General features: G+C 34.9%; 1 protein-coding gene across 5 annotated transcripts in view; it reads left to right on the plus strand.

The window, feature by feature from the left end:
- Positions 1-25,541, plus strand: part of CSMD3 (CUB and Sushi multiple domains 3) — a 1,331,483-nt gene that overhangs the window by 901,468 nt on the left and 404,474 nt on the right. For all 5 annotated transcript variants that reach the window (XM_070477231.1, XM_070477232.1, XM_070477233.1 and 2 more), the window contains 3 exons: positions 5,505-5,621; positions 14,167-14,382; positions 16,631-16,819. In XM_070477231.1, coding sequence (XP_070333332.1) covers positions 5,505-5,621; positions 14,167-14,382; positions 16,631-16,819 — 522 coding nt within the window. The remainder of the gene's footprint in view (positions 1-5,504; positions 5,622-14,166; positions 14,383-16,630; positions 16,820-25,541) is intronic.

The following is a 25,541-nucleotide window of genomic DNA, read 5'->3' on the forward strand; positions in this document are numbered from 1 at the left end:
TGGAGTTTCAGCTTCAACATCAGTCCTTCCAATGAATATTCAGGGTTGATTTCCTTTAGGATTGACTGATTTGATCTGCTTGCAGTCTAAGGGACTCTCAAGAGTCTTCTCCAACATCACAATTCAAAAGCATCAATTCTTTGGTGCTCAGCCTTCTTTATGGTCCAATTCTCACATCCATACTTGACTACTGCAAAAATCAGCTTTGACTATACGGACATTTGTTGGCAAAGTAATGTCTATGCATTTTAATATGCTGTCTAAGTTTGTCATAGCTTTTCTTCCAAGGAGCAAGCATCTTTTAATTTCATGGCTGCAGTCACCATCTGCAGTGATTTTGGAGCCCCCCCCCCTCCAAATTAAGTCTGTCTGTTTCTATTGTTTTCCTATCTGTTTGCCATTAAGTGATGGGGCCGTATGCCATGATCTTTGTTTTTTTGAATGTTGAGCTTTAAGGCAGCTTTTCCACGCTCTTCTTTCACTTTCATCAAGAGGCTGTTTAATTCCTCTTAATTTTCTGCCATAACAGTGGTGTCATCTGCATATCTGAGATTATTGATATTCCTCCCAGCAATCTTGATTCCAGTTTGTCCTTCATCCAGCGTGGCATGTCACACAGTTAGTTCTCAGTAAGTCTTATTGTAATGAAAGAATGAGCAGACTATTATTTCCAGTTCTTTGGGGAATACTTAGTATATTTGATTTTGCATATTTATTTTCTGTCCTTTGCCTTCATCAGTGTTTCCCTTTCCACTAGAATGTCCTAGTCCTTTCCAACACTGGAAAGGTTTTGGGGTTTTTTTTTTTGTTGTTGTTGTTTTTTTACCAAACTCCGAGTCATTTTTAAATTTGTCTCCAACTTAAGCTTTTTTATGTACGTGCAGGAGACCCCAGTTTGATTCCTGGGTCAGGAAGATCCACTGGAGAAGAGATAGGCTACTCACTCTGGTATTCTTGGGCTTCCCTTGTTGCTCAGCTGGTTAAAAATCTACCTGCAATGTGGGAGACCTGGGTTCGATCCCCAGGTTGGGAAGATCCCCTGGAGGAAGGCATGGCAACCCGCTCCAATATTCTTGCCTGGAAAATCCCCATGGACAGAGGAGCCTGATGGGCTAGGTGGAGCTGATGTGAAGACCCCCTGGAGAAGGGAAAAGCTACCCACTACAGTATTCTGGCCTGGAAAATTCCATGGATTGTATAGTCCATGGGGTTACAAAGAGTCAGACACAACTGAGCAAGTTTCACTTCTTCCAACTCTATTGTTATATAATTTATTTACACCATTGTATCAGTTTAATGTGCACAGTAAAAAGGAATTGATTGACATGCATCATGAAATGATTATCACAATAAATTTAGTGAACATCCACCATCTCTTATAAATAGAATTAAAGAAATAGAAAAAAATGTTTTTCCTTGTGATGAGGACTCTTAGGATTAACTCTCTTAACTTTTATGTGTAACATACACAGTAGTATTAATTTTATCATGTTGCACATTAAAACTGAGTGACTGGATTATGCTTTCCTAGGATGAAGCATCTGCAAAAAATCTCAACTTTTCCTAGACCTCGTGTTTCTCTACTTATAGGATGTTTTGCTACCTTATAAACACCTATTGATTCACTAAATCAATATTTGTCAATTATAATGTCTAAGCACTAAAGAAATATTGTTGAGTATGAACAAATACTATATGTTCTCCTTGAGGTAGTAGAGGAAATAGTAATTGTTTTCTTGTTTTCCTTATATTCTTGAGGTCGAGAACCATGTATTCTTCTTGCTCCTATAACATATATTTTTAGAAGACATCTCCTAAACATAAGAGGTTAGATTTAAACCAAAACTGAACAACATGTGTTACTGGCCATTTTGATTAGATCTCAATCTTGAATATCTCTCTAATGTTTTTCATAGAACTTAGATTTGAAAGACTCTAGGGAAGGTCAGACAGGAAAAACCAGGATAGCATTGGCCAACAAGTGTCCAAGGCAGCATATAATCAGAAGTCACAGCTGAAAGGTGTTTTCTATGTACTAGGATCATAAAGTTATGAGTTATGGGGATAAGCTGAAGTCATATACCCAGTAGAATTCAACCCTTCAGGAACTAGACATTGTTAATTAAGATAGCTACCCTATTTGGTAAATATGTAGGTAGACCACATGTCCTGAATTGCCTAAGACAAGCCCTGCATTCACTCTTTTTCTTGGCACTCTGATTTCTCCCCCAAATTCCCATTTTATTTGATAAACAATACAGTCATCTGGGGCTTCCCTGGTAGTTCAGATGGTAAAGAATATGCCTGCAATGCAGGAGACCTGGATTTGATCCCTGGGAGGGAAGATTCCCCTGGAGAAAGGAATGGCTACCCATTCTAGTATTCTTGCACAGAGAATGCCATGGACAGAGGAGCTCGGCAGGCTACAAACCATGGGGTCCAAAAAAAAAAAAAAATCAGACATTACTGAGTGACTGGGGCTTCTGCGGTGGCTCAGTCGGTAAAGAATCTGCCTGCAATGAGGGAGATCTGGGTTTGATCCCTGGGTTGGGAAGATCCCCTGGAGAAGAGAACAGCTACCCACTCCAGTATTCTGGCCTGGAGAATTCCATGGGTAAAGGAGCCTGGCAGGCTACAGCCCATGGGACTGCAGAGAGTTGACATGACTGAGTGGCTGTCACTTCACTCAACTGAGTGACTGAATACACACACACATGGCCATCTTATGGTGGGGGACATTTAGAACTGAAGAAATTACTTGATTATCTGTATCACCTAAGTCATTAAGCACAGAATCTGAAATTGAACCAAATGTACTGAAACTTTATTGTTTCCCTGATTTTTTTCATATTATTGATAGATTTGAGTACACAGACTAACATAGCAAAAGAGTACATGAACGGATGTTTAGGACCCAAAAATTCAAGTAATGATGGTGCATAGAATTCAAATAATAAAAAGTCTAAAATGAGAGTATACAGTTCAAATTAGGGAGACCTAAAAAAAAGAGATTTAAGGTTAAAAACAGACAAAAAAAAATCATGATGGGATTTGTAAAAACTGGCTATTTCTTTGTCCTATTGCAATACTCAGAGTGGTTTGAGTAATAATGGTCTAGAAAGGTCTGTTCTAGTTATAGAAAATTTATCACTTGCCAAGTGTGCATCTCTACCAAGGGCAAGGTATAATTTTCTGAGTTTGGGCAGTTTCATTCAAGGGGTTGGCTTTTGAGGAAACTTCATATTTTAAAACTCAGGTTCTTATCATGCGACCAGGTAGTGGTCATATGTGGAAAAAATCAGGGAGAAAAACTAAAAGCTATTTATACTTGACAAGATTGTTATATGTCTGGCTAATTGCTCTCAGTTCATATTTTGGGCTATTGGTGTGACTTTGCTGTGCTACTGATCTATGTCCTTATGGATGTTTTTCTTTGACAGCTGTCTTCCCTAACATAAAGTAACTACTTCTTTCATGTTTGTTTTGTTATTCCATAAATTCTCTGCAATGTTTCAAGGATTCATTTTATATAAAATTTGTCTTTCATTCACAAGAACATATATACCTATTGTGTCTATTACAAAAGTGTCTGTATCTGTAAAGACATATGACATTAATTAGCAAGGTTGTTGAAATAAATTGGAACTCCTTCAGAATGGGTGATATAAAAGATAAGGCAGTAGATCCATGGCATCCATTTTAGATACTCTTGTTCTAAGAAATTCAATATATGAGCAGTCATATGGTCTTTGGAACTGACTTAATTCTCAGAATTTATTTTAGAAATATTCTTGGAGAAACTTTCTTAATATTTTCTATACCACGGCATCTTTTACAGTATATCTGAGTTCCATTTTCTACCTGAAAAAATGTTCAGTTATAAAACTTTTATTTTTTTGTTCTTAATATTTTGGCCTCTCATGATTGATTTTAGTGGGTTGTTTGATTTCATCTTGCATTTTCTTAGCTTTAACAGGAAGGGACCTTTATAGAGAAGGAAGAATCATCAGATTGAGAGAATATTGGGTAATTAATTAAAATTCAAGACAATTCACACTTGCATTAGCATCTATATCTGTGCATTATATCAATGCGCATGTAGCTAATCTCTTGTAATTGTTCAAAAAGCCAGTAAAGTAAATATAATTCTAAATATTTGCAATATAAAATGATCTCATTTACAAAGATGAAGGATTTCATTTGGTTGATGAAAATGTTCCTGCTACTGATGATAATAGAAGATTGTTTTAATCACATAAGGCCATTGACAAATGAGAATCTGTAACATGTAAATCAATTAAACATAATAACATAAACAAGTATATTGACACATTTAGGTTTGAGATGCTTAAAGAGAGTGATTTGAAGAAGAAAGTAGTAAATGAATCTCTGATTAAGTGAATGATACCTTTTAATAATGTTTATAGAGATTGATCATTTGAAGTAGAATGCTAAAATGCCAAACATATGTGAAGTTATCATCTGCAGTGATTTTGGAGTCCAAGAAAATAAAATGTATCACTTATTCCCCTTCTTTTCACCATAATGTGATGGGATCGGATGCCATGATGAGTGTTGAATTTTAAGCCAGCTTTTTTACTCCCCTCTTTCACCCTCATCAAGAGGCTCTAGTTCCTTTTCACTTTCTGCCATTAGAGTGGAAACATCTGCATATCTGAGGTTGTCGATATTTCTCACGGCAAACTTGAATCCAGCTTGTGAATCATCCAGACCAGTATTTTGCATGATGTATGCTGCATGTGAGTTAAACTATATCTAGGTTTCCTTTAGTTTTAATGCTGATAAAATTATCTGGTCTATCATAACCACTGGTGGTAGAAGGCATTGTAAACTGTGATTTAGTCTATAGTAAATAAACATTGAATCAAATTTTAATTTCTTTTACCTCAGTTCATAAATATTTATTTTTATTATCTTGGAGTATTTACTAAAAACTAAATATCCTCTAAGAAAACTTTTTATTCATTATGTTTCCCAGAGAAATGCACAAGTTCAGAAACAGCTTTCAAAATTTCAGTTTACTCCACTATTTCAAAAAGAATTCTGTGAAGAATGACACCTATCCCTTTAGAAATCTAAAATAAATAATTTTGTGTAATTAACAAATTGTTTTCTTAAAGCTTAGTAAAAGAGCAACTGCTAAACAATTTTAATTACTCATGTTTAATTTACAACCAATTTATGCAAATGTTGCTTGTAATTAGAAATATATAAGTATGTACTTTAAATGCAAACATGAAGGTTGAGCTAAATTCTTTTGGGGCTGGTATTAATTCTCAGATACAATTATATACCTTTTTCTTCTCTAGTGTTTCAAAGGATGAAATTAATTTCTAATATTGCAAGAGGTCTTTACACACTCATGTTATTTCCAGGAAGTAACTTAAGCAAAGATAATCAGACTCCTTCTATTTCAAAAGAGATTTGTTCAGCCTTTGCCTCTCTAACAGTGATCATATGACTATATTTCTTTGTATTTTCAGCATTATGTGGAGGAGATGTTAGAGGGCCTAGTGGAACAATCTTATCACCTGGTTACCCAGAATTTTATCCAAATTCTCTGAATTGTACATGGACCGTTGATGTAACCCATGGAAAAGGTAATTTGTCTCATGCAATGATAATGGGCTATCTTCTGAATTTACATTGCATATATTTTTATTTCATTGTCCTTTACAGTGTCATTTTGCATGAGCAAAAACAGATCAGTACTAAAATATGCTAATACAAAATTCAGTTTAAATAACTTTAGCAGAGGATTGTATTTACTTTTCTGTACTATTATAACATGCTCATATGATTTTTTTCAGAATGGTAGTATATTTATTTATATATAATAAACTAATGTAATTTGAAATTTTCATATCAATAAAATCTCAAACAGATGTCTTTTGTCTCTGGCATGGTGTTAAGAAGTTGACTTCAAAAATTCAAAGGGAAATAGATATTCTGAAGTACTACACTGATTGTAAAGTAAACAGTACATGTTTATATACATTTGTTACAAAATGGTTATGATTATTTATTATAGCCATATACCGTATATAAATTTATAACTGTCCTAGAAATATTTGTCTCAAATTTTCTGTCAGAACTGCAGTTGGTTTTCACACAGTTGAGTGAAAGTATGAAACTGCACTGTGCTTATAGTAGAGCTTAATAAATGTCCTTTGAACAAATAAATAAAAGTCCTTGTAGTACTAAATATGATATATTCATGCAATACAACCAAAATATTCAATGCATATTAGCAATATAAGTGGTTTAACGTAATAGCTTGACAGTGGGAAAATGGGCATTCTAAATATCAAAACAAAAATGGATGAAAATTATTTACCTGAAAATATCTATATGCTAATATTTTAGAAAAGAATTTATTCATGTTAAAAACTGCTTTGGGGAAGTCTTATTCTTATTGGTTTTTACTATTACATTGTACATGGGCTTCCTGGTAGCTCAGCTGGTAAAGAATCCACCTGCAATTCATGAGACTCCAGTTTGATTCAGAGGAGGGATAGGCTACCCAGTATTCTTGGGTTTCTCTGGTGGCTCAGTCAGTAAAGATCTGCCTGCAATGAGGGACACTTAGGTTCGATCCCTGGGTTCAGAAGACCCCCTGGCGGAGGGCATGGCAACCACTCCAGTATTCTTGCCTGGAGAATCCTCATGGACAGAAGAGCCTGGCAGGCTACATTCCGTGGAGTCGCAAAGAGTCGGACATGACTGAGCAACAGCACACACATCACATTGTACTTATGAGCTTTACTATCAAAGGTCTAAAAATGAAAAACCCAAATCCTAGCCATGAGAAGGTGATGTTGTTACAGTTTTAAAAATTAAAGCTTTATTCGAAACATTTGAATCCATTGTGGTTTTTACACAATGTGTTATTTTATTTTGTTTTTTAATTTTATTAGAATATAGTTGGTTTACAATGGTGTGTTAGTTTTTGCTGTACAATGAAGTGAACTGGTTATACATATACATGTATCCTACATGTAAGTCCCTTTTTTAGATTTTCTTCTCGTTTGGTTCACCACAGACCCTTGAGTTGAGTTCCATGTGCTAAACAGCAGGTTCTCATTAGTTATCTGTTTTATACATAGTGGTATATGTATGTCAATCCCATCTCCCAATTTGTCCCACTCCTCCTCCCACCGCCATCGGTAACCATGTCTGTTGTCTACATTTGCGACTCTATTTCCACTTTGCCAATAAATGCATCTGTACCACTTTTCTAGATTCCACATATAAGAGATATACAATATTTGTTGTTTTTCTTACTTCACTCTATATGACAATGCACAATGTTTTTTACACTTCTGTTCAACTATGTGAGATATACCTGCAGTTCTGATAGAATATTTGAGATACAGATGGTTAGGCTTTATAGAAATTATACATCCTTTCATTGATGATGAGGGTAATATAAGGATGGTTCTTTAAATGAAAATTAAATATTATTGAGAAAAAAATGCTGTTAAAATGAGTATTCTCATATTTACTGCAGGAATGAAGTGGAAGTCTTCATAAACTGTCATTTTTGTTGTTCTCCATAATAGAAGACAATTTTTTGGAAGTTAACCAAAGCATCCTATTATCCCACTGTGTAGCAGATTAATGGAGTTTAAAATAAACTTCCTTGTATTATACAAGAAAATGGAGGGCTACATACTGCTTGCTATGTAAATAGAGGTTTAATTAACACTTAAGGTTTTGCACCTTCAGACCTTGCAAGTGTTAATTAAATCTGTATTTACATGGCATGAAATGCAGATTATGTGCTTTTCTTATAAGAGTCAACAAAATTTGTTCGAAGTACCACTATTCCAAAGTGTAGTCAAAGATTTGTGAAGAATAATCTCTTAAAGTTGGGAGAAATTATCAAGGTAATATAGTTAAACTTCTCACCCAGCCTGTATACACACACATAGATACAGAAATGCACATCAATATTGCACCCTCAAGGTCAAAATTAGTCGTAACTATAACTATAACCTAGGTATTAATAATATTTTGACTTCAAGCCCAAGTTTTTCATATATTTACATAACAAAAATTACCTTAATAGGACTTTTTGAATTAGCACTTTTATGGGACAGTACTATGATGATGTAACCACTTACTTTTTCTCTCTATTCTTCACACCCACTGCCCTATTAAGATTGTATGTCTTTGCCTGTCCACTTCTACTTCCTGAAATGTCCATCCAAGGGTTGCTCTTCCACAAAGAGCTGTTCACTTTTGAAGGTCATTGCCTTCAGGAGCATCTGCCATTCCCTCTGACAACCTACCTCTTAAAGTTTATGCTCCGATATTGACTCACATTAATTACTTTCATAGCACTTAGCAAAATGTTTGAAACTTTAGTTTATGTGTCTTTTTCCCTTAGATAGACTATTAGTTATTTACAGTATTCTCATTTTTTATATTCTATAATGCCTATAATATAGTAGGTTCTTAGTATCATTTTATTATTTAGATTAATTGCCTTTTATTAGAAGGTCTTATGTAGTTTTCCTGTAGTGAACACAGATTTTATTGCTTAAAACATAATCTGATAAACAGAGGCTTCATTTTTTAAAGTAGTTGACTAGGGCAGAATGACATGAAAACAATTGACTTTCAGGTTGAAGGATTAAACAATAAATGATAGCTAAGAGTTGCTAAGCACTTCCTCTGTGAAAGCACTGTGCCAAGTGATCCCCTATATTGTCTTATTTAAACTTTCAGACAACTCTATTAGAATCCATTTTCTCAGATGGAGAAAGTGCATCTCAGAAAAGGCTATGCATGTAATACTTGACAATGGGCTTATTAGCACCACTACCTAACAGAATATTAAATTTCCCCATGTATTAATTTCAGTACATATCAGAACAAGCACATTTTTCTAAGAAAAACATGCAACCTGATAGACTGTTTTTTTTTTTTTTTCTGTTTTGTTCATTTGCTCTTCTGACTGTTTTTCTTATTTTTAGTGTCTGACCAAAATCTAATTCACTTTATCTTAACTTCCACTCATGTTAATTTGTAAATTTAAATATCAGTAAATCTAGATGGCAGAGTATCTTCTCTTTGCTGTCTTTCTCATTTACATCTGTCTAGTGTCAAATGCCACATTTCTATTGAAGAATTTTTGAGACACTGACTTTTTTTTTTTCCATTTATTTTTATTAGTTGGAGGCTAATTACTTTACATCATTGCAGTGGTTTTTGTCATACATTGAAATGAATTAGCCATGGATTTACATGTATTCCCCATCCCGGTCCCCCCTCCCACCTCCCTCTCCACCCCATCCCTCTGGGTCTTCCCAGTGCACCACGCCCGAGCACTTGTCTCATGCACCCAACCTGGGCTGGTGATCTGTTTCACCCTAGATAATATACATGTTTCGATGCTGTTCTCTTGAAACATCCCACCCTCGCCTTCTCCCAGAGTCCACAAGTCTGTTCTATACATCTGAGTCTCTTTTTCTGTTTTGCATATAGGGTTATCGTTACCATCTTTCTAAATTCCATATATATGTGTTAGTATACTGTAATGGTCTTTATATTTCTGGCTTACTTCGCTCTGTATAATGGGCTCCAGTTTCATCCATCTCATGAGAACTGATTCAAATGAATTCTTTTTAATGGCTGAGTAATATTCCATGGTGTATATGTACCACAGCTTCCTCATCCATTCGTCTGCTGATGGGCATCTAGGTTGCTTCCATGTCCTGGCTATTATAAACAGTGCTGCGATGAACATTGGGGTGCACGTGTCTCTTTCAGATCTGGTTTCCTTGGTGTGTATGCCCAGAAGTGGGATTGCTGGGTCATATGGCGGTTCTATTTCCAGCTTTTTGAGAAATCTCCACACTGTTTTCCATAGTGGCTGTACTAATTTGCATTCCCACCAACAGTGTAAGAGGGTTCCCTTTTCTCCACACCCTCTCCAGCATTTATTGCTTGTAGACTTTTGGATAGCAGCCATCCTGACTGGCGTATAACGGTACCTCATTGTGGTTTTGATTTGCATTTCTCTGATAATGAGTGATGTTGAGCATCTTTTCATGTGTTTGTTAGCCATCCGTATGTCTTCCTTGGAGAAATGTCTGTTTAGTTCTTTGGCCCATTTTTTGATTGGGTCATTTATTTTTCTGGAGTTGAGCTGGAGGAGTTGCTTGTATATTTTTGAGATTAATCCTTTGTCTGTTGCTTCGTTTGCTATTATTTTCTTCCAATCTGAGGGCTGTCTTTTCACCTTGCTTATAGTTTCCTTTGTTGTGCAAAAGCTTTTAAGTTTCATTGGGTCCCATTTGTTTATTTTTGCCTTTATTTCTAAAATTCTGGGATGTGGGTCATAGAGGATCCTGCTGTGATTTATGTCGGAGAGTGTTTTGCCTATGTTCTCCTCTAGGAGTTTTATAGTTTCTGGTCTTACATTTAGATCTTTAATCCATTTTGAGTTTATTTTTGTGTATGGTGTTAGAAAGTGTTCTAGTTTCATTCTTTTACAGGTGGTTGACCAGTTTTCCCAGCACCACTTGTTAAAGAGGTTGTCTTTTTTCCATTGTATATCCTTGCCTCCTTTGTCGAAGATAAGGTGACCATAGGTTCGTGGATTTATCTCTGGGCTTTCTATTTTGTTCCATTGATCTATATTTCTGTCTTTGTGCCAGTACCATACTGTCTTGATGACTGTGGCTTTGTAGTATAGTCTGAAGTCAGGCAGCTTGATTCCTCCAGTTCCATTCTTCTTTCTCAGGATTACTTTGGCTATTCGAGGTTTTTTGTATTTCCATACAAATTGTGAAATTATTTGTTCTAGTTCTGTGAAAAATACCGTTGGTAGTTTGATAGGGATTGCATTGAATCTATAGATTGCTTTGGGTAGTATAGCCATTTTGACAATGTTGATTCTTCCAATCCATGAACACCTATCTTACTCAAATCTTCCAGAAAATTGCAGAAGAAGGTAAACTTCCAAACTCATTCTATGAGGCCACCATCACCCTAATTCCAAAACCAGACAAAGATGCCACAAAAAAAAGAGAACTACAGGCCAATATCACTGATGAACATAGATGCAAAAATCCTTAACAAAATTCTAGCAAACAGAATCCAACAACATATTAAAAAAAATCATACATCATGACCAAGTGGGCTTTATCCCAGGAATGCAAGGATTCTTTAATATCCGCAAATCAATCAATGTAATACACCACATTAACAAATTGAAAGATAAAAACCATATGATTATCTCAATAGATACAGAAAAAGCCTTTGACAAAATTCAACATCCATTTATGATTATAACTCTCCAGAAAGCAGGAATAGAAGGAACATACCTCAACATAATAAAAGCTATATATGACAAACCCACAGCAAGCATCACCCTCAATGGTGAAAAATTGAAAGCATTTCCCCTGAAATCAGGAACATGACAAGGGTGCCCACTCTCACCACTACTATTCAACATAGGTTTGGAAGTGTTGGACACAGCAATCAGGGCAGAAAAAGAAGTAAAAGGAATCCAGATAGGAAAAGAAGAAGTGAAACTCTCTGTTTGCAGATGACATGATCCTCTACATAGAAAACCCTAAAGACTCTACCAGAAAATTACTAGAGCTAATCAATGAATACAGTAAAGTTGCAGGATATAAAATTAACACACAGAAATCTCTTGCATTCTTATACACTAACAATGAGAAAACAGAAATAGAAATTAAGGAAACAATACCATTCACCATTGCAACAAAAAGAATAAAATACTTAGGGGTATATCTACCTAAAGAAACAAAAGACCTATACATAGAAAACTATAAAACACTGATGAAAGAAATCAAAGAGGACACAAACAGATGGAGAGACACTGACTTTCTGGACTCAGTCCTAAAAAGGGCTCATTGTGGAGTGAGAGAAAAAAATGTGTTATATTTTGAAAAAGAGTATCATTATATATTTCAAGTATTTTCCAAGTTGAAATCACTGGCCTATTATGCAATAATAACTCATCATTACTTATATTGTCAATTTATTTTTTGGTCTCATTTTATTTTACTTTTTGCTTTTTTAGCAAACAAGTGATAAATTAGGAGTTTGAGATTAACATATACAATAAAATAGATAAACAACAAGGGCTTTCTCTATAGCACAGGAAACTATATTCAGCATCTTGTAATAATCTATACTGGAAAATAATATGAAAAAGAATATACATACACACATATATCTGAATCACTTTGCTGTATACCTGAAACTAACTAACACAACTTTGTAAATCAACCATGCTTCAATTTTTTAAAAAACCAACGAGGACTCCAAAACAATCCATCATTTGGAACTATAAAGTTGATAAATAGCATTAAGAATGTTATTTTATCATTACCCACTAACTCATGTTACCGGGTTTTTGCTGAAGCTTTTGGTGATTCTTTTAGATCAAATAAGAAAATTTATTAAGCACTTCAAAAGAAAGATGCATGTTATATCATCCTTTATTTCATCTGGTACTTACATACAGCATCCTAGGCGGCTCAGTGGTAAAGAATCTGCCTGCTAATGCAGGAGACACAGGAGATGTGGGTTTGATCCCTGGGTCGGGAAACCCCCTGAAGCGGGAAATGGAAACCCACTCTAGTATTCTAGCTTGGAAAATTCCACGTCAAAGGGGTCTCGCTGGCTACATCCATAGTCGTAAATAGTCGGACACAACTGAGCAACTGAGCACACACATATGCATATCTTACAAACAGTATGGGATGTGTGTGTGTGTGTGTGTGTGTGTGTGTGTGTGTAAGTAACTGTTAGGTTATTACATTCATTTGAGATAGTGTCATTAAACAGTCGCATAAGACCACAATGCAATGACATACCATACTCACCAGGATAGAACAAATTAAAAAAAGAAATTTAAACTTTCAAATATTGATGAAGATACCAATTGGATTTGTTGATGAAAGTGTAAATTGGCATAGCCACTTTGTGAAACAGTATCTATTAAAGCTGAAATAAATATATATATATATATAAATTTCCCATGAGTCAGTAATTCTAGGAATTGATCAGGCAGAAATAAGCAAATATGTTCTTCAAAAGACATACTTGAATGCTCATAGCAGCATTTTCTGCATTTAAGCTAAAATGTCAATTACCTAAATGACCATCAGCTTTTGAACAGACAAATGAATGTGTTGTATTCACAAAATGAAATGGATCTCTAAAACAACTTACAATCACACACAAAAGTAGAGATAAATCTCACACACTTAGTGGTGAGCAAAAGAAACTCAAGGGCTTCCCAGGAGACTCAGTGGTAAAAAATCCACCTACAAGATAGGAGATGCGGGTTTGATCCCTGGGTCAGAAAGATCCCCTGGAGGAGGAAATGGCAGCCCACTCTAGTATTATCTGAAATACTATGGACAGAGGAGCCTGGCAGGTTACAGTCCCTGGGGTGGCAACAAGTTGGACATGACTTTGAGACTGATCACGCATGCTAAAGAACTCAAACCAAAAAGAGTATACCTTATATGAATCCATTATATAAACTACAAAGAGTTGCTGAGCACTTTAACATGAGCAAAAGTTCAGATAAAGTGAATTAGATTTTGGTCAGAGACTAAAAAGAAAAATAGTCGGAAGAGCAAATGAACAAAAAAGAAAAAAAAATCAGACTATCAGTCTGCATGTTTTTCTTAGAAAAATGTGCTTGTTCTGATATGTACTGAGATTAATACATGGGAAAATTTTAAATTCTGTTAGGTAGTAACAGAGTAGTCTATCCTATTAGAAGTTGAATGAGTGGTTACTTTTGCCAAAACACTTCTATTTAAATAAAGTATATAAGTTTTCCTTGAAATGCTCAGAAAATGCATGTAATTTCTTTTTAGACAGTAATTTTAAAATTTTATTTCCAAGCAGTTTCCAAGATATGACTCATTATAAACCTTATAGAGAAGCTAAGGAAAACAAGCAGACAGAAAAACTCAAAACAAAAGAAAGCTATAATAATTATATTATATATTCAGAATGTTTTATACCAGGGCCTTTCATTTTTACAAAAATCTGTTATGAGTCCTGATTTTTGTTAGTTTGTAACTCTGTGTGTTTTACTAATATACTTTATAAGTCTAATTTTCCTCTTTTCCTTATTAGGTGTACAGTTCAGCTTCCATACCTTTCATTTGGAAGACCATCATGACTACTTACTGATCACAGAGAATGGCAGTTTTACCCAGCCACTGGCACGCCTGACTGGTTCAGAACTTCCTTCAACAATCAATGCTGGTCTCTATGGAAATTTCAGGGCTCAGTTGCGCTTCATTTCTGATTTCTCAATATCCTATGAAGGATTCAACATTACATTCTCTGGTAAGAAAATAAGTTTTAAAACCATAGTTTTAAAAGTATGAAAATAGCTTATGCATGACCAAACAGAGAGAAAATGAGACAAAAAAAGATGAAAGCAAAAAAGCTATCTGCCAACAAATTTTAAGGAAAGTTTGAAGTGCCTTGAAGATTGACTATAATAATATATTAAAGGGAACCTTAAAACAGTAGCAAAAAAAGAAATTAATTCACAAAAATTTACTGGAAATACAATAAATACATTTCTTTAACTTATATTCTATAGAATGCTGAGAGGAAAGCTTGCTAAAAATGTCAAGTGAATTTAAAATGGAAGCCCTTACATATATGTAAGGGTTTACTTAGTCCATTAATGAAATGTGAATTAAACCAGTGATATTCTAGTTTTGTATTTCTGGAAAAAGTCATTTTTTACAGGCCAAGATTAAGATTAATATATTCATTTGGAACTAGATGATCTAGAGGCAAGTTAATTTTGTTTCTTTTTATTCTAGAATAACCTCTATAGGCAGTATTATATCTATAGGCAATAATATAACTTGGATCATAAGGGAAAAGAATTATAAGACCAAACTGAACAAAGAAATATTCTTGTAAGTTCTACTTTTTAGTTAAATGGAATAGTGAAAGAGAATACAGAAACAATAAGTAAATATTTTGCCAACTTTATAATATTAAATTTACAATATTATAATTATACATAATTATATTAATCAAGTATATTACAAATATATAAATAAAATAATACTGATTTTGTTCTTCAATTGTTATTCCAGTATTTTCATGGAGATATTTGTCTTCTAAAATAAGGTATTTCATAGAAAAGAATACATGAGCATAATTAGTTTTAACCTAGAATGTTAATAAAGTAATAGCTCATCAACATGAAGCAATCCCTTTGTTCTCCACTGCAGTTAGGTACTAAGTGTGTGTTCTGGAAATGTTTTTAGATAAGCTACTTTTTCTTAAGGCTGTATATAAGTTATAATATTATGGTTAATTAAATTTAGTCTGTCATACCCTGAAGAGTGTTTAATGATTTATTTTCATGATGTTCATTCATTGCTTGAGGAAATTTTCTGGTATAAATCTATAATATACAATTTTCAGTTTGTGGGCAGTCAGTCTTACATAAACTCTTGCTTCTGAAGTCACATATTTTTCAGAATATGTATTAATAGAATTCCTTGTATACTACAGGCACGAGAGCCTTTGTCATTTAGACTAAAACCATTAAGCAAATGTCATTTCAAAATGCAAATGATTTCATTCCAAATGCTATTTTGCATTTGAAAATATGAATCTATCATGTCATTATTTTAAGTCAAAAATCTAAGAAACAAAATGTTTCTAATACAGAAAAAAAAATACAAGGTAAATATCTACATTTCCAATGTATCATTCTCAAGGTGACACTTTCTCATCTTTATTTCATTTCACACATAAAAGTATTTATTATATTACTAGGTCTTTCACAGTTCAGTTCAGTTCAGTCACACAGTCATGTCTTTGGGACCCCATAGACTGCAGCACGCCAGGCTTCCCTGTCCATCACCAGCTCCCAGAGCTGCTCAAACTTGCTTCATCACTTGCTCAAACTCATGTCCATCGAGTCGGTGATGCCATCCAACCATCTCATTCTGTCGTCCCCTTCTCCTTCTACTTCAATCTTTGTTTTCAATCCTCCTTACACCTTTCTCAGTATCAGGGTATTTTCAAATAAGTCTGTTCTTCGCATCAGGTGACCAAATTATTGGAGTTTCAGCTTCAGCTTCAGTTCTTTCAATGAGTATCAGGACTGATTTCCTTTAGGATTGACTGGTTTGATCTCCTTGCAGGTCTTTCACAGAAGAAGAAAATTATGTATGCCATAGCATATACCCTAATTATATCTATGTGTGCTCAGTCACCTCGGTCTTGTCTGACTCTTTGGGACCCTATGGACTGTAGCCCACTAGGGCTTTCCTAGGCCATGGGCTTTCCCAGGCAAGAATACTGCAGTGGGTTGCCATGCCCTCCTCCAGGGGCTCTTCCCAACCCAGAGATAGAACCCACTTCTGTGTCTCCTGCATTGCAGGAGGATTCTTCATCCCTGAGCCATGGGAGGGGGGTGGGCGGGGATGCCCACAATTATACTTAGAGGCACTTTTGAAATATATGGCTGGCCCTGAAAGCAACCAGTTTACAAAACAGAAGTATACCCTTAAAAGTTACTACTGTTGTCTTTGTTTTTCTCTGCATCTAATTACAGAGTATAATCTGGAACCTTGTGAAGATCCTGGAACTCCTCAATATGGTAACCGAATTGGGTTCACCTTTGGGGTTGGTGACACTCTGACCTTCTCATGCTCATCAGGTTACCGTCTGGAAGGGGCATCAGAGATCATCTGTCTTGGTGGTGGCCGACGAGTGTGGAGTGCACCTCTGCCAAGGTGTGTGGGTACGTGGTCAGCTGCTTTCATTTGCTTGTATGTGGAGTCACTGTCCATGGAGTTGCATGATTATACACCTTTTTTTAAATATGTAATCTGCTGAATTTCTTCATTTATTTCATATTAACTATTTCAATTTTTTTTTTTGACTTGGCAATCTGGTATACCACAATTATCTTCTCAACTGCTCCATTCAGCCTACCATGCTTCTAAATTTGTTTTCAGATGATGGGAATAAGGAATGAAGAGATGGTTAGAGAGACAGATAATAGATAGATGGTAGAATCATATTTTGAAAGCTTACAGACAGTTGCATTCCTTTATTCTATTAATAATTGGTTTTTCGTGATTTCTGACTAAAGTTTTGACAATATTTTATAACTTAGAATTAACATGTATGAAAGATGATTACAAGGGAAAATAGTAGAGAATTTGAGTTATCAAGGCAAATATTGCCTCAATATATGCAATCTACAGAATAATCTATTATGATAGATGAATTCTGGTGGGAATTCATTTCATGTTGTGAGATAAAGAATAGCAGTAATTAAAGTATTGAATATTTGGAGCACCATCTCAACCTTTGGAAATGAATATTTTGACTGACAAAAAGGAAAAAAATTATCTCTAGAGAAATGAAGGACTTTTCACTAGGACTTAAAATCATTTTCTATTTATATAGAAATAAACAAGAATTTCTTTAGGTGATCACCCATTCAGTGGTTATCAGTACTCATTTTTAAAATAGAACAAGATACGAGTGATTTTCCTATTACAAAAAGCTCTTAAAACTCTTGATTGTATTTAACTTGAATTTAATTATTAATTTGTGGGTCACAGATGTTTGTAAGTTATAATATACTACAAAATCAGGCGAATTTGTAGAACTTTGGTCTGTGGTTTAAGACTTTATCCTTTTTTTCTGCTTTTAATGGAGGCAAATTCCCTCTAGGTTAAAACAAATGAAGAAGAGGATTCCTTCTGTGACTTATTCCATACATTGCTCACTGTATGGAATGTTGTGGGAATCCTGTGAATCCTTAAATCTAGTAAAACAAAATTGATATTTCAGGTTAATATGGGTCTGAAGGATTTTATAGTGATGAGATTGTTTTCACAGCCCCTAAGTGTTATATAACAGAGAAGCTGATATTTAACAGATGAAATTTCGTTTTAAAATCACAGCTTGTATAGAAATGACACAAACTACCACAAATACTTAATTCTGGGGTTGCGATACTCCCAGAATATCTTTTCCAGGGAGATATATAGACTGTAGTCTTTCTGGCTTTGTTTCTATGTTTCTTTTTGTTTGTTTGTTTGTTTGTTTTCCTTTGTTTCATTTTTTCTACTGTTGCCAGATTTGGAATTCTCCTCTGTATCTAAATTGTCCCTGGTTCCATTTTCATTTGGTGTGAATATTTTCAAAGATCAATTAATTAAAACCTTGGGAATAGGGTGTTTGTCTTCATATTCTGGTTATTTGATACTAGGTTAATTCACTTTTCTAAACTTTATTTTTCTTATCAGCAACATGGTTGCAACATTATGTTAATGTTAGTTATGAGGGTTAGAAAAGATCAGCCATGCTGGTAGACACCCAATACAATTACTGGAATATTGGAGGAGTTCAGAATTTAGATGTTGTTATAACTCTTATTATATTGAGAATAATCTGCAATGTTAGTTTATTTGGACAAATTTTATTTCTTCTTAAATTCCTTGTAGTTCTCATGTAATGTATCTCTAAAGTCAACAAGCCACCAGGGAAGCCCTTCTCTAGTGCATACTTGTTTAAAAACATCACTTAGTCCTCAGTATTGCCAGCCTCATAGAAAGCTTATGTTATAGACAGTGGCCTAATTATGAATAAGTTATATTCCAAAAATTTGCCTCTGTTTTGGTTATTTGGAATCTAGGTAGTTTTTCCTTGGCACAGGGTTGCAACCAGGGGCGTTCCCAGAACAAACAATAGATACAATTTCAAATTTCGTAGCAAGTGTAAAACTAATACTAACATTTACTAAAAAGACTTATGTGTACCTAGGTTACATAAGACTGCCCTATTCTGAACAGTAAGGCAATGATAAAGCAGTTTTTGTAAACTTGCTTTTTGTTTATGTTTTACTTTAATTTTGATTCTATATTTACAGTATAAATTGGTTAGTTTCTTTCTGTTTCTGTGCGTAGAATTTGATGAAAAGAATCTTAATTCTAGATGTTAGATGAATAATAAATAGTATTTTAATTTAAGGAATTTCCTGAATAACCTCTTCATTTATGTTTCAAGGTAATATTTTTTTTAAAAATAGCAAAGTATGATAACACCAGAATATTGTCTTTGCAGTCTGTAAAGCATAATTTAGTGTAGTGTCCCATTCCAAAAATGAACCTATGCTTTGAAAGTAGCTTTAGCATAACAATATTATCAGGGAAGTTATGTCTATTAAAAGCTCAAGATTGCACACAAACTCAGAGTCAGAATCATGCCTGTCACAAGTTCTGAGGCCCAGACTTATGCTCCATTTACAAAAGCACACTGCTGTCTTTGACTGGAGGCTTCAGTAATGTTGAGAGGAAATCTGGTCTTAGTTATAATTGATATATGGCTTCAGAAAACTCCTTAGGCTATCCTCTATTTTAATTGGAAGAAACCTCTTCTACTGTGACCCATTTATTGAGGTTACTTAAGTGCAGGGGAATATTTAATTTTAAATTATTTTGTTGAAGTATAGTTGATATATAATCTTATATTAGTCTGAGGTATACAACATAGTGATTCAACTTTTATATACATTATGGATTGATTACCATGATAAGTCTAGTAACCATCTGCCACCATACAGAGTTACTGCAGTATTCCTTATTCTGTACATTACATCCCTGTGACTTATTTATTTTATAATTGGAAGTTTGTACCTCTTAAACCCTTTCACTTATCTTGTTGATCCCCCACTTCCCTCACCTCTGGCAACCACCAGTTTGTTCTTTGTATGTATGAGTCTGTTTCTGTTTCAATTTGTTTGTTTTGTTTTTTAGATTCCAGGTATAAGGGATATCATACAGTCATTGTATTTTTCTCTCTAGACTTATTTCACTTACCTTAATCCATACTATCCCAAGCGCAGGGAAATTTGTGGAGGCAGGAAAAGAATCTTGATAGCAGTTGAGATCATAACACTCACCATCGAGTGGGTGTTACAGGGATTCTTCTCCCTAAGGAGTGGTGTCTGTTGCAGGCACATAGTTTATATTTACATTTCTTTCTTTCCTAAGTTATGTGATCTTCGGAAAGTTGTTCAGATCTCTTTCCTGCCAAGTTTTCTGAAATATGATGTTTTCTAAAATGTGAAAATTACATCCATGCTGCAAGATAGTTTATAGCTCTAAGACATAAAATACATGTAAATCACCTAATGTACCACTCAACAAGTGACACTTGCTCAACTAACCTCAGTCCCTTTTCCTTGCGCCTACAACTGTCTCCACAACCTCATAGTCAGTTCCCCTAAGGGCCATGATAACTGATAGCAGTGAAGAGTAATTTTCACCAACCAGCAGGAGAGGAAAGAGAAGGAAAGGAGGAGAAGAAAAAGTTTTACTATGCTGTCAGCAACTGACTACTTCACACACATAATCCTCTTTACTACTTAGTGATCAAGATGAAAGTTTTAACATTTAAGGAAATACATATCTATACTTATGTTTTCCATTTTGAAAAAAGTAAAAATAATTAACATGTAGAATGATATTTCAGTGGATATATTTTAGCTTAAGTGATTATCCTGGTGATCCACGTTTCTGTGAAAATGATCACATATTTTAACCAAATATCTAAAAGAAAAAAAAAAAAAAGAAGAAGAAGAAAGAAAGAAAAAAAGTGTAAAAAATGTGATTACTTTGAAAATAAGAAACATTGACTTGTTTTGGTCAAAAAATATTTGATTTCCCTTTCTAAAATACACATTACAAATAAAGCAAAAAACAAACAAACAAACAAAAAACCTGGTAGTTCTCTTGTCATCTTTCTAGATAGAAAAACAAAAAAAAGACTAACTTGTCTTCGTTTAGCTTCCAAACATATCAGGAACCATGCCAGGTCATGTTGCAAATAAACAAAGACCTAATGTAACTATTTTGTTTTGGAAAGTAAATTAGCAAGTTAAATATTAATAATTTTTCTTTAGGCAAGAATCCACATATTTTAAGAAGTCCATAAATTTGAAAGTCATTTTAAAAACATTAATTCATTCATCCTTATAGTTTATTTAACACATCAACTTCTATTTCTAATTTTATGAATCATCAATTTTTTATCTGACCTTGGAGAAGTAGCATCTTTCCTAGATCATGAGTGAAATGAGAAAAATGATAACTCCACATTACACATCTACATAGGTTTCTCACTCTTCTGAACTTTTAGATGATATATACTGATGGTTATTTATTATTTAGTTTTAAAATAAATTTTAAAAATATGGGAAACAAAGTGAAGCTTATATGGGGATTCTCTATACCATCATTATAACTTCTTTTAAATCTAAAATTATTCTAAAATGAAAATTTTATTAAAAATTCAGAACAAGAAAAACAATTGCACTTGAAAAGAGAGTTCATTTTCAAACAAATTCTTTTTATTTCATCTTAACTTCTGAATTCTCTTGTATCTCCGATACCCACTTGCTATGTCAGATATGACTGGTTTATTGTTATTTGGCATTGTAGAGATATAGTGTCATAGAAAGCAAATTAAGATTAAGATATTTCACCAGCTCAAAGACACTACCATTAATTAGTTGGATGATTTTAAGCAAATATCTTAATTTTCTGTGCTTCTCTTTTCTGGAAAGGATAATGCCAATATGAGTTCTACTCAACCCAAACATCTCTTATAAGTTCAGTTCAATTTAGTTGCTCAGTCATGTCTGACTCTTAAAATAGTTTGATAAATTATGTATACAAATGTATATATTTTTCTTATATAATTATGATTAGGTGCATTTTCTTGACTTGGCAATATAAAAAGTCTATATTATTAGCTTATAGTTTGGTGCTTTATATTTTTTTAAAGATTTTCTTGCTTGCAACCTTGTGAAGTAAGCAGAGCAGATATTATACCCACTTGACAGCTGAGAAAATGTTGTTACAGAAACATTATAAGTAATGAGTGGAAGGTTATGCCAGAAATCCAAAAACTAAGTCTCAAACTTTTTAGATCAGTGTTGTGGTTGAAATCGTTTAGCTAAAATTGGGGCTTGAACCCATGTGCAGGGACTCAAACCCTGCCAAAACCTTGCTTTGAACTTGAACTCACGTGGCTGGGACTTGAATGTTGCCAAAACCCTGCCTGGGATTGAACCCACACTGTGGGTACTGGAACCCTGCCAAAACTCAATTTGGGACTCTAACCTACATTGTCAGGACTCAAACCCTGCAAAAACCCAGTTTGAGACTTGAACCACAATCTTTAATCACCTGATATCTAGACTTACTGAGACTCAGGTTCTTTGATCCCAGCACAGAAGGAATTCAAAGTGATAAATAAGAAGTAGATTTATTAACATAGAATGCTTGTAAGAGATGCAGGGAGCTCTGCCCTGAGGACTCAGTGAGCTATAATTTATAAGGGAAAGAAAGGGAGGGGAAAAGACTGCCTTCTTCAGGTAGATATAGATGCAGAGTTAAGGCATGCATCATTAGCTCCTCCCTCACTAGCTCTTCCTTGATATTAGTCAGGAAAGTGTCTGACCTTATGAGGTCAAACTAGGATTATCATATTTGTAAAAGGTGGGCCTTTAATCTAGTGGCCTGGGGCATATCTTGTGGTTTTGTTGGAAAGTGAAAGTGAAGTCGCTCAGTCATGTCCGACTCTTTGCGACCCCCTGGACTTTAGCCTACCAGGTTTCTCCATCCATGGGATTTTTCAGGCAAGAATACAGGAGTGGGTTGCCATTTTCTTCTCCAAGGGTCTTCCCAACTCAGAGATAGAACCCAGGTTTCCCATATTGCAGGCAGATGGTTTACCCTCTGAGCCACCAGGGATATCCTGGTTTTATAATTAAGAAAGCCTGCTTCATTGAATAATGTTCCAGTAGCTTTCTTGAACTATCTTTGACTTACAAAGGCCTCCCAAAGTTTCTTAGGTTTCCTTCTCTATCTGCAGTCCCCTATTGGGACTTCTACAACTACTTGTAACTATCCTATTCTATCCCATTCGTGATGTTCCAAATGGCATTTCTTTATTACCTTACTTATTATATATATGTATACAAAAGCTTTTCTACTATGCTTGATAAAGGCTTGAGAAAGAACATCAAAAAAATTAAAAATAAGAGGTGGAGTAATTGGAAAACATAAATGAAATGGGAACAATGAATATGAAATATAAAAAGTGAAACAGAAAGTTGCCTTTAAACATGGCTGCTTATTAGAATATCACCTTATTTATTTATGCACTATTTTGAAAGACCACCTTTTTTTTTTTTAATGAAATAGACCATGGATGAGTAAAATTTTTTTTTTCTATGAAGTGCTGGATAGTAGACATTTCAGTCTTTGTGGCCCACACAGTTTCAATCACAGCTATTTAATTCTGACATTGTATTGTGAAAGAAACAATAAATAATACGCAAATGAATAAATGTGTTTGTATTCCTGTAAACTTTCATCTACAAAGGTAACAAACTGGATGTGGCCCTCAGGTCATAGCTTGTGATTTCTGCAGCAGATTTACCAAGCTTAAAGTTACTAGTCATTCATCCCTAAGGGAAGAAGGAAAGATCCTTTTCTCATTCTCTATTTTTTTCATCACAGGTTCTGTTTTTTAAATTAGTATATCGTTTACTTAATTCTAGGAGATTTCTCTTGTTTTACAGAAAGAGTATTAGAACTGTATATGTGTATGTGTGTTTGTGTATGAAAGTGAAAGTCACTCAGTTGAGTCTGACCCTTTGCGACCTCATGGACTATACAGTCCATGGAATTCTCCAGGCCAGAATACTGGAGTGGATAGCCTTTCCCTTCTCCAGGGCATCTTCCCAACCTGGGACTTGAACCCAGGTCTCCCATATTGGCAGATTCTTTACCAACTAAGCCACAAGGGATACCCAAGAATACTGGAGTGGGTAGCATCAGTGTGTATGAACACTGATGCAATTTATGGGTAATTTAATTCATAACCACCTCCAGATTCTTTCACATACCGAGATCTCTTCTGAGTACCAAGTCTATATTGCAAGAGGCACTCTGGGCTGGTCCACATGGATGGCCTCCCACAGAAAAATTGCTTCACATTCCAAAACAATGCATTATCTCCTCCACCAAATCAGCTCTCCCTTCTGCACTCCTTAGTTCAGATATGGTTCAAGTATCATTAGCTACCTGAACTAATCTTAGTTAGGTATCATTCTCATTCAACCATTCAAGCTAGAAATTGTGTTATATTTTACTTGATCCTCTCTCTTTGTACCCATACTAGAAGTCACTGAGACCTACTACCAAAATCATTGTTCAGATTTACCACCATTTCCTTTCTCATTACCCTTATTTTAGTCTAGCTGTCATTAATTCTCATAAAGATGAACATAACAACACAATAATAATAATGTGTGGTAGGCACTGTGTTAAACACTATACACACACACACACACACACACACACACACACACACAGTCGGGAGAGTGTGTAATTTGCTCAGTCTGTCTTGCCGCAACAAAGATTTGAAACAGCAGACCAGTGTTACAGCTCGGTTATAGCTCATAGTTTTATTTGGCAAACAAAGAATAGTACACTTTGAGACGTGAGGAAAGATGGGCCCCAAAGGAGATTCCTCAACCCATCTCGGCTCCCTCTTTTTATGCCTTTTGTCTCCTCCCCCTTCACCTGCCCTATGCAAATCAGGGCTAACAAAGAAGGGGGTGTGTTTGTTTCACCTGAGGTTCTCACTCCTGGTCTGCAGATTTTCTTTTGTTCTGTTTTCATGGGATTTTCTCTTTGTCTTTTAGCCACCACCATTTTGGACTCCTTTTTCCTCTTCTAGCTACCTAATGTGAGAGAGTATTATTATCTCATTTTTGCTAGCCAGATTAATTATTTAACTTAGTAAAGAGCTTGAAATCAACCCCTTCTGATTACAGCTCATGTTTTAGCAATTGCATGTATAATCCTACTATAACATTTCTTCTTTTCTAGCTGGACTTCCTATTTCCAAATTTCCCTCATCATGTTTATCTTCAATTGCATTACTAGTGATATTCTCTTTTATTGATGAGTAAAAAGTTACCACTAATTTAGCAGTTTAAAACAGCATATTTACTTTCTCTTGGTTTCTGCAGGTAGGGAGTATGGACATGGTTTAACTGAATCCTCTCTTAGGGTCTCAAGGACCAGGGAAGAATTCTTAACTGGGGTTCAGTATCCTCTTCCAAATTTACATCATTAATGGTAGTCTTCACTTCCTTCTTGTTGAAGGACTGAGAGCTTCAGTCCCTTTGCTCACTTCCTAGGGACCAACCAGAGTTCCTTGCCATATGAACTTCCCAAGCTCAGATGCTTCCTTCATCAAAAGAGCAAGTCTATCTCGTAATCACTGCTATGTGCTGCATGTGTGTTCAGTTGCGTCTGACTTTTGCAGCCTTATGAAATGTAGTCCACCAGGCTCCTCTGCCCATGGGATTTTCCAGGCAAGAACACTAGTGGGTAGCCATTTCCTCCTCTGGGGGATCTGACTGA

The sequence above is a fragment of the Odocoileus virginianus genome, chromosome 15 (genome assembly GCF_023699985.2).
Source record: "Odocoileus virginianus isolate 20LAN1187 ecotype Illinois chromosome 15, Ovbor_1.2, whole genome shotgun sequence".
In the NCBI taxonomy this organism is placed as follows: Eukaryota; Metazoa; Chordata; class Mammalia; order Artiodactyla; family Cervidae; genus Odocoileus; species Odocoileus virginianus.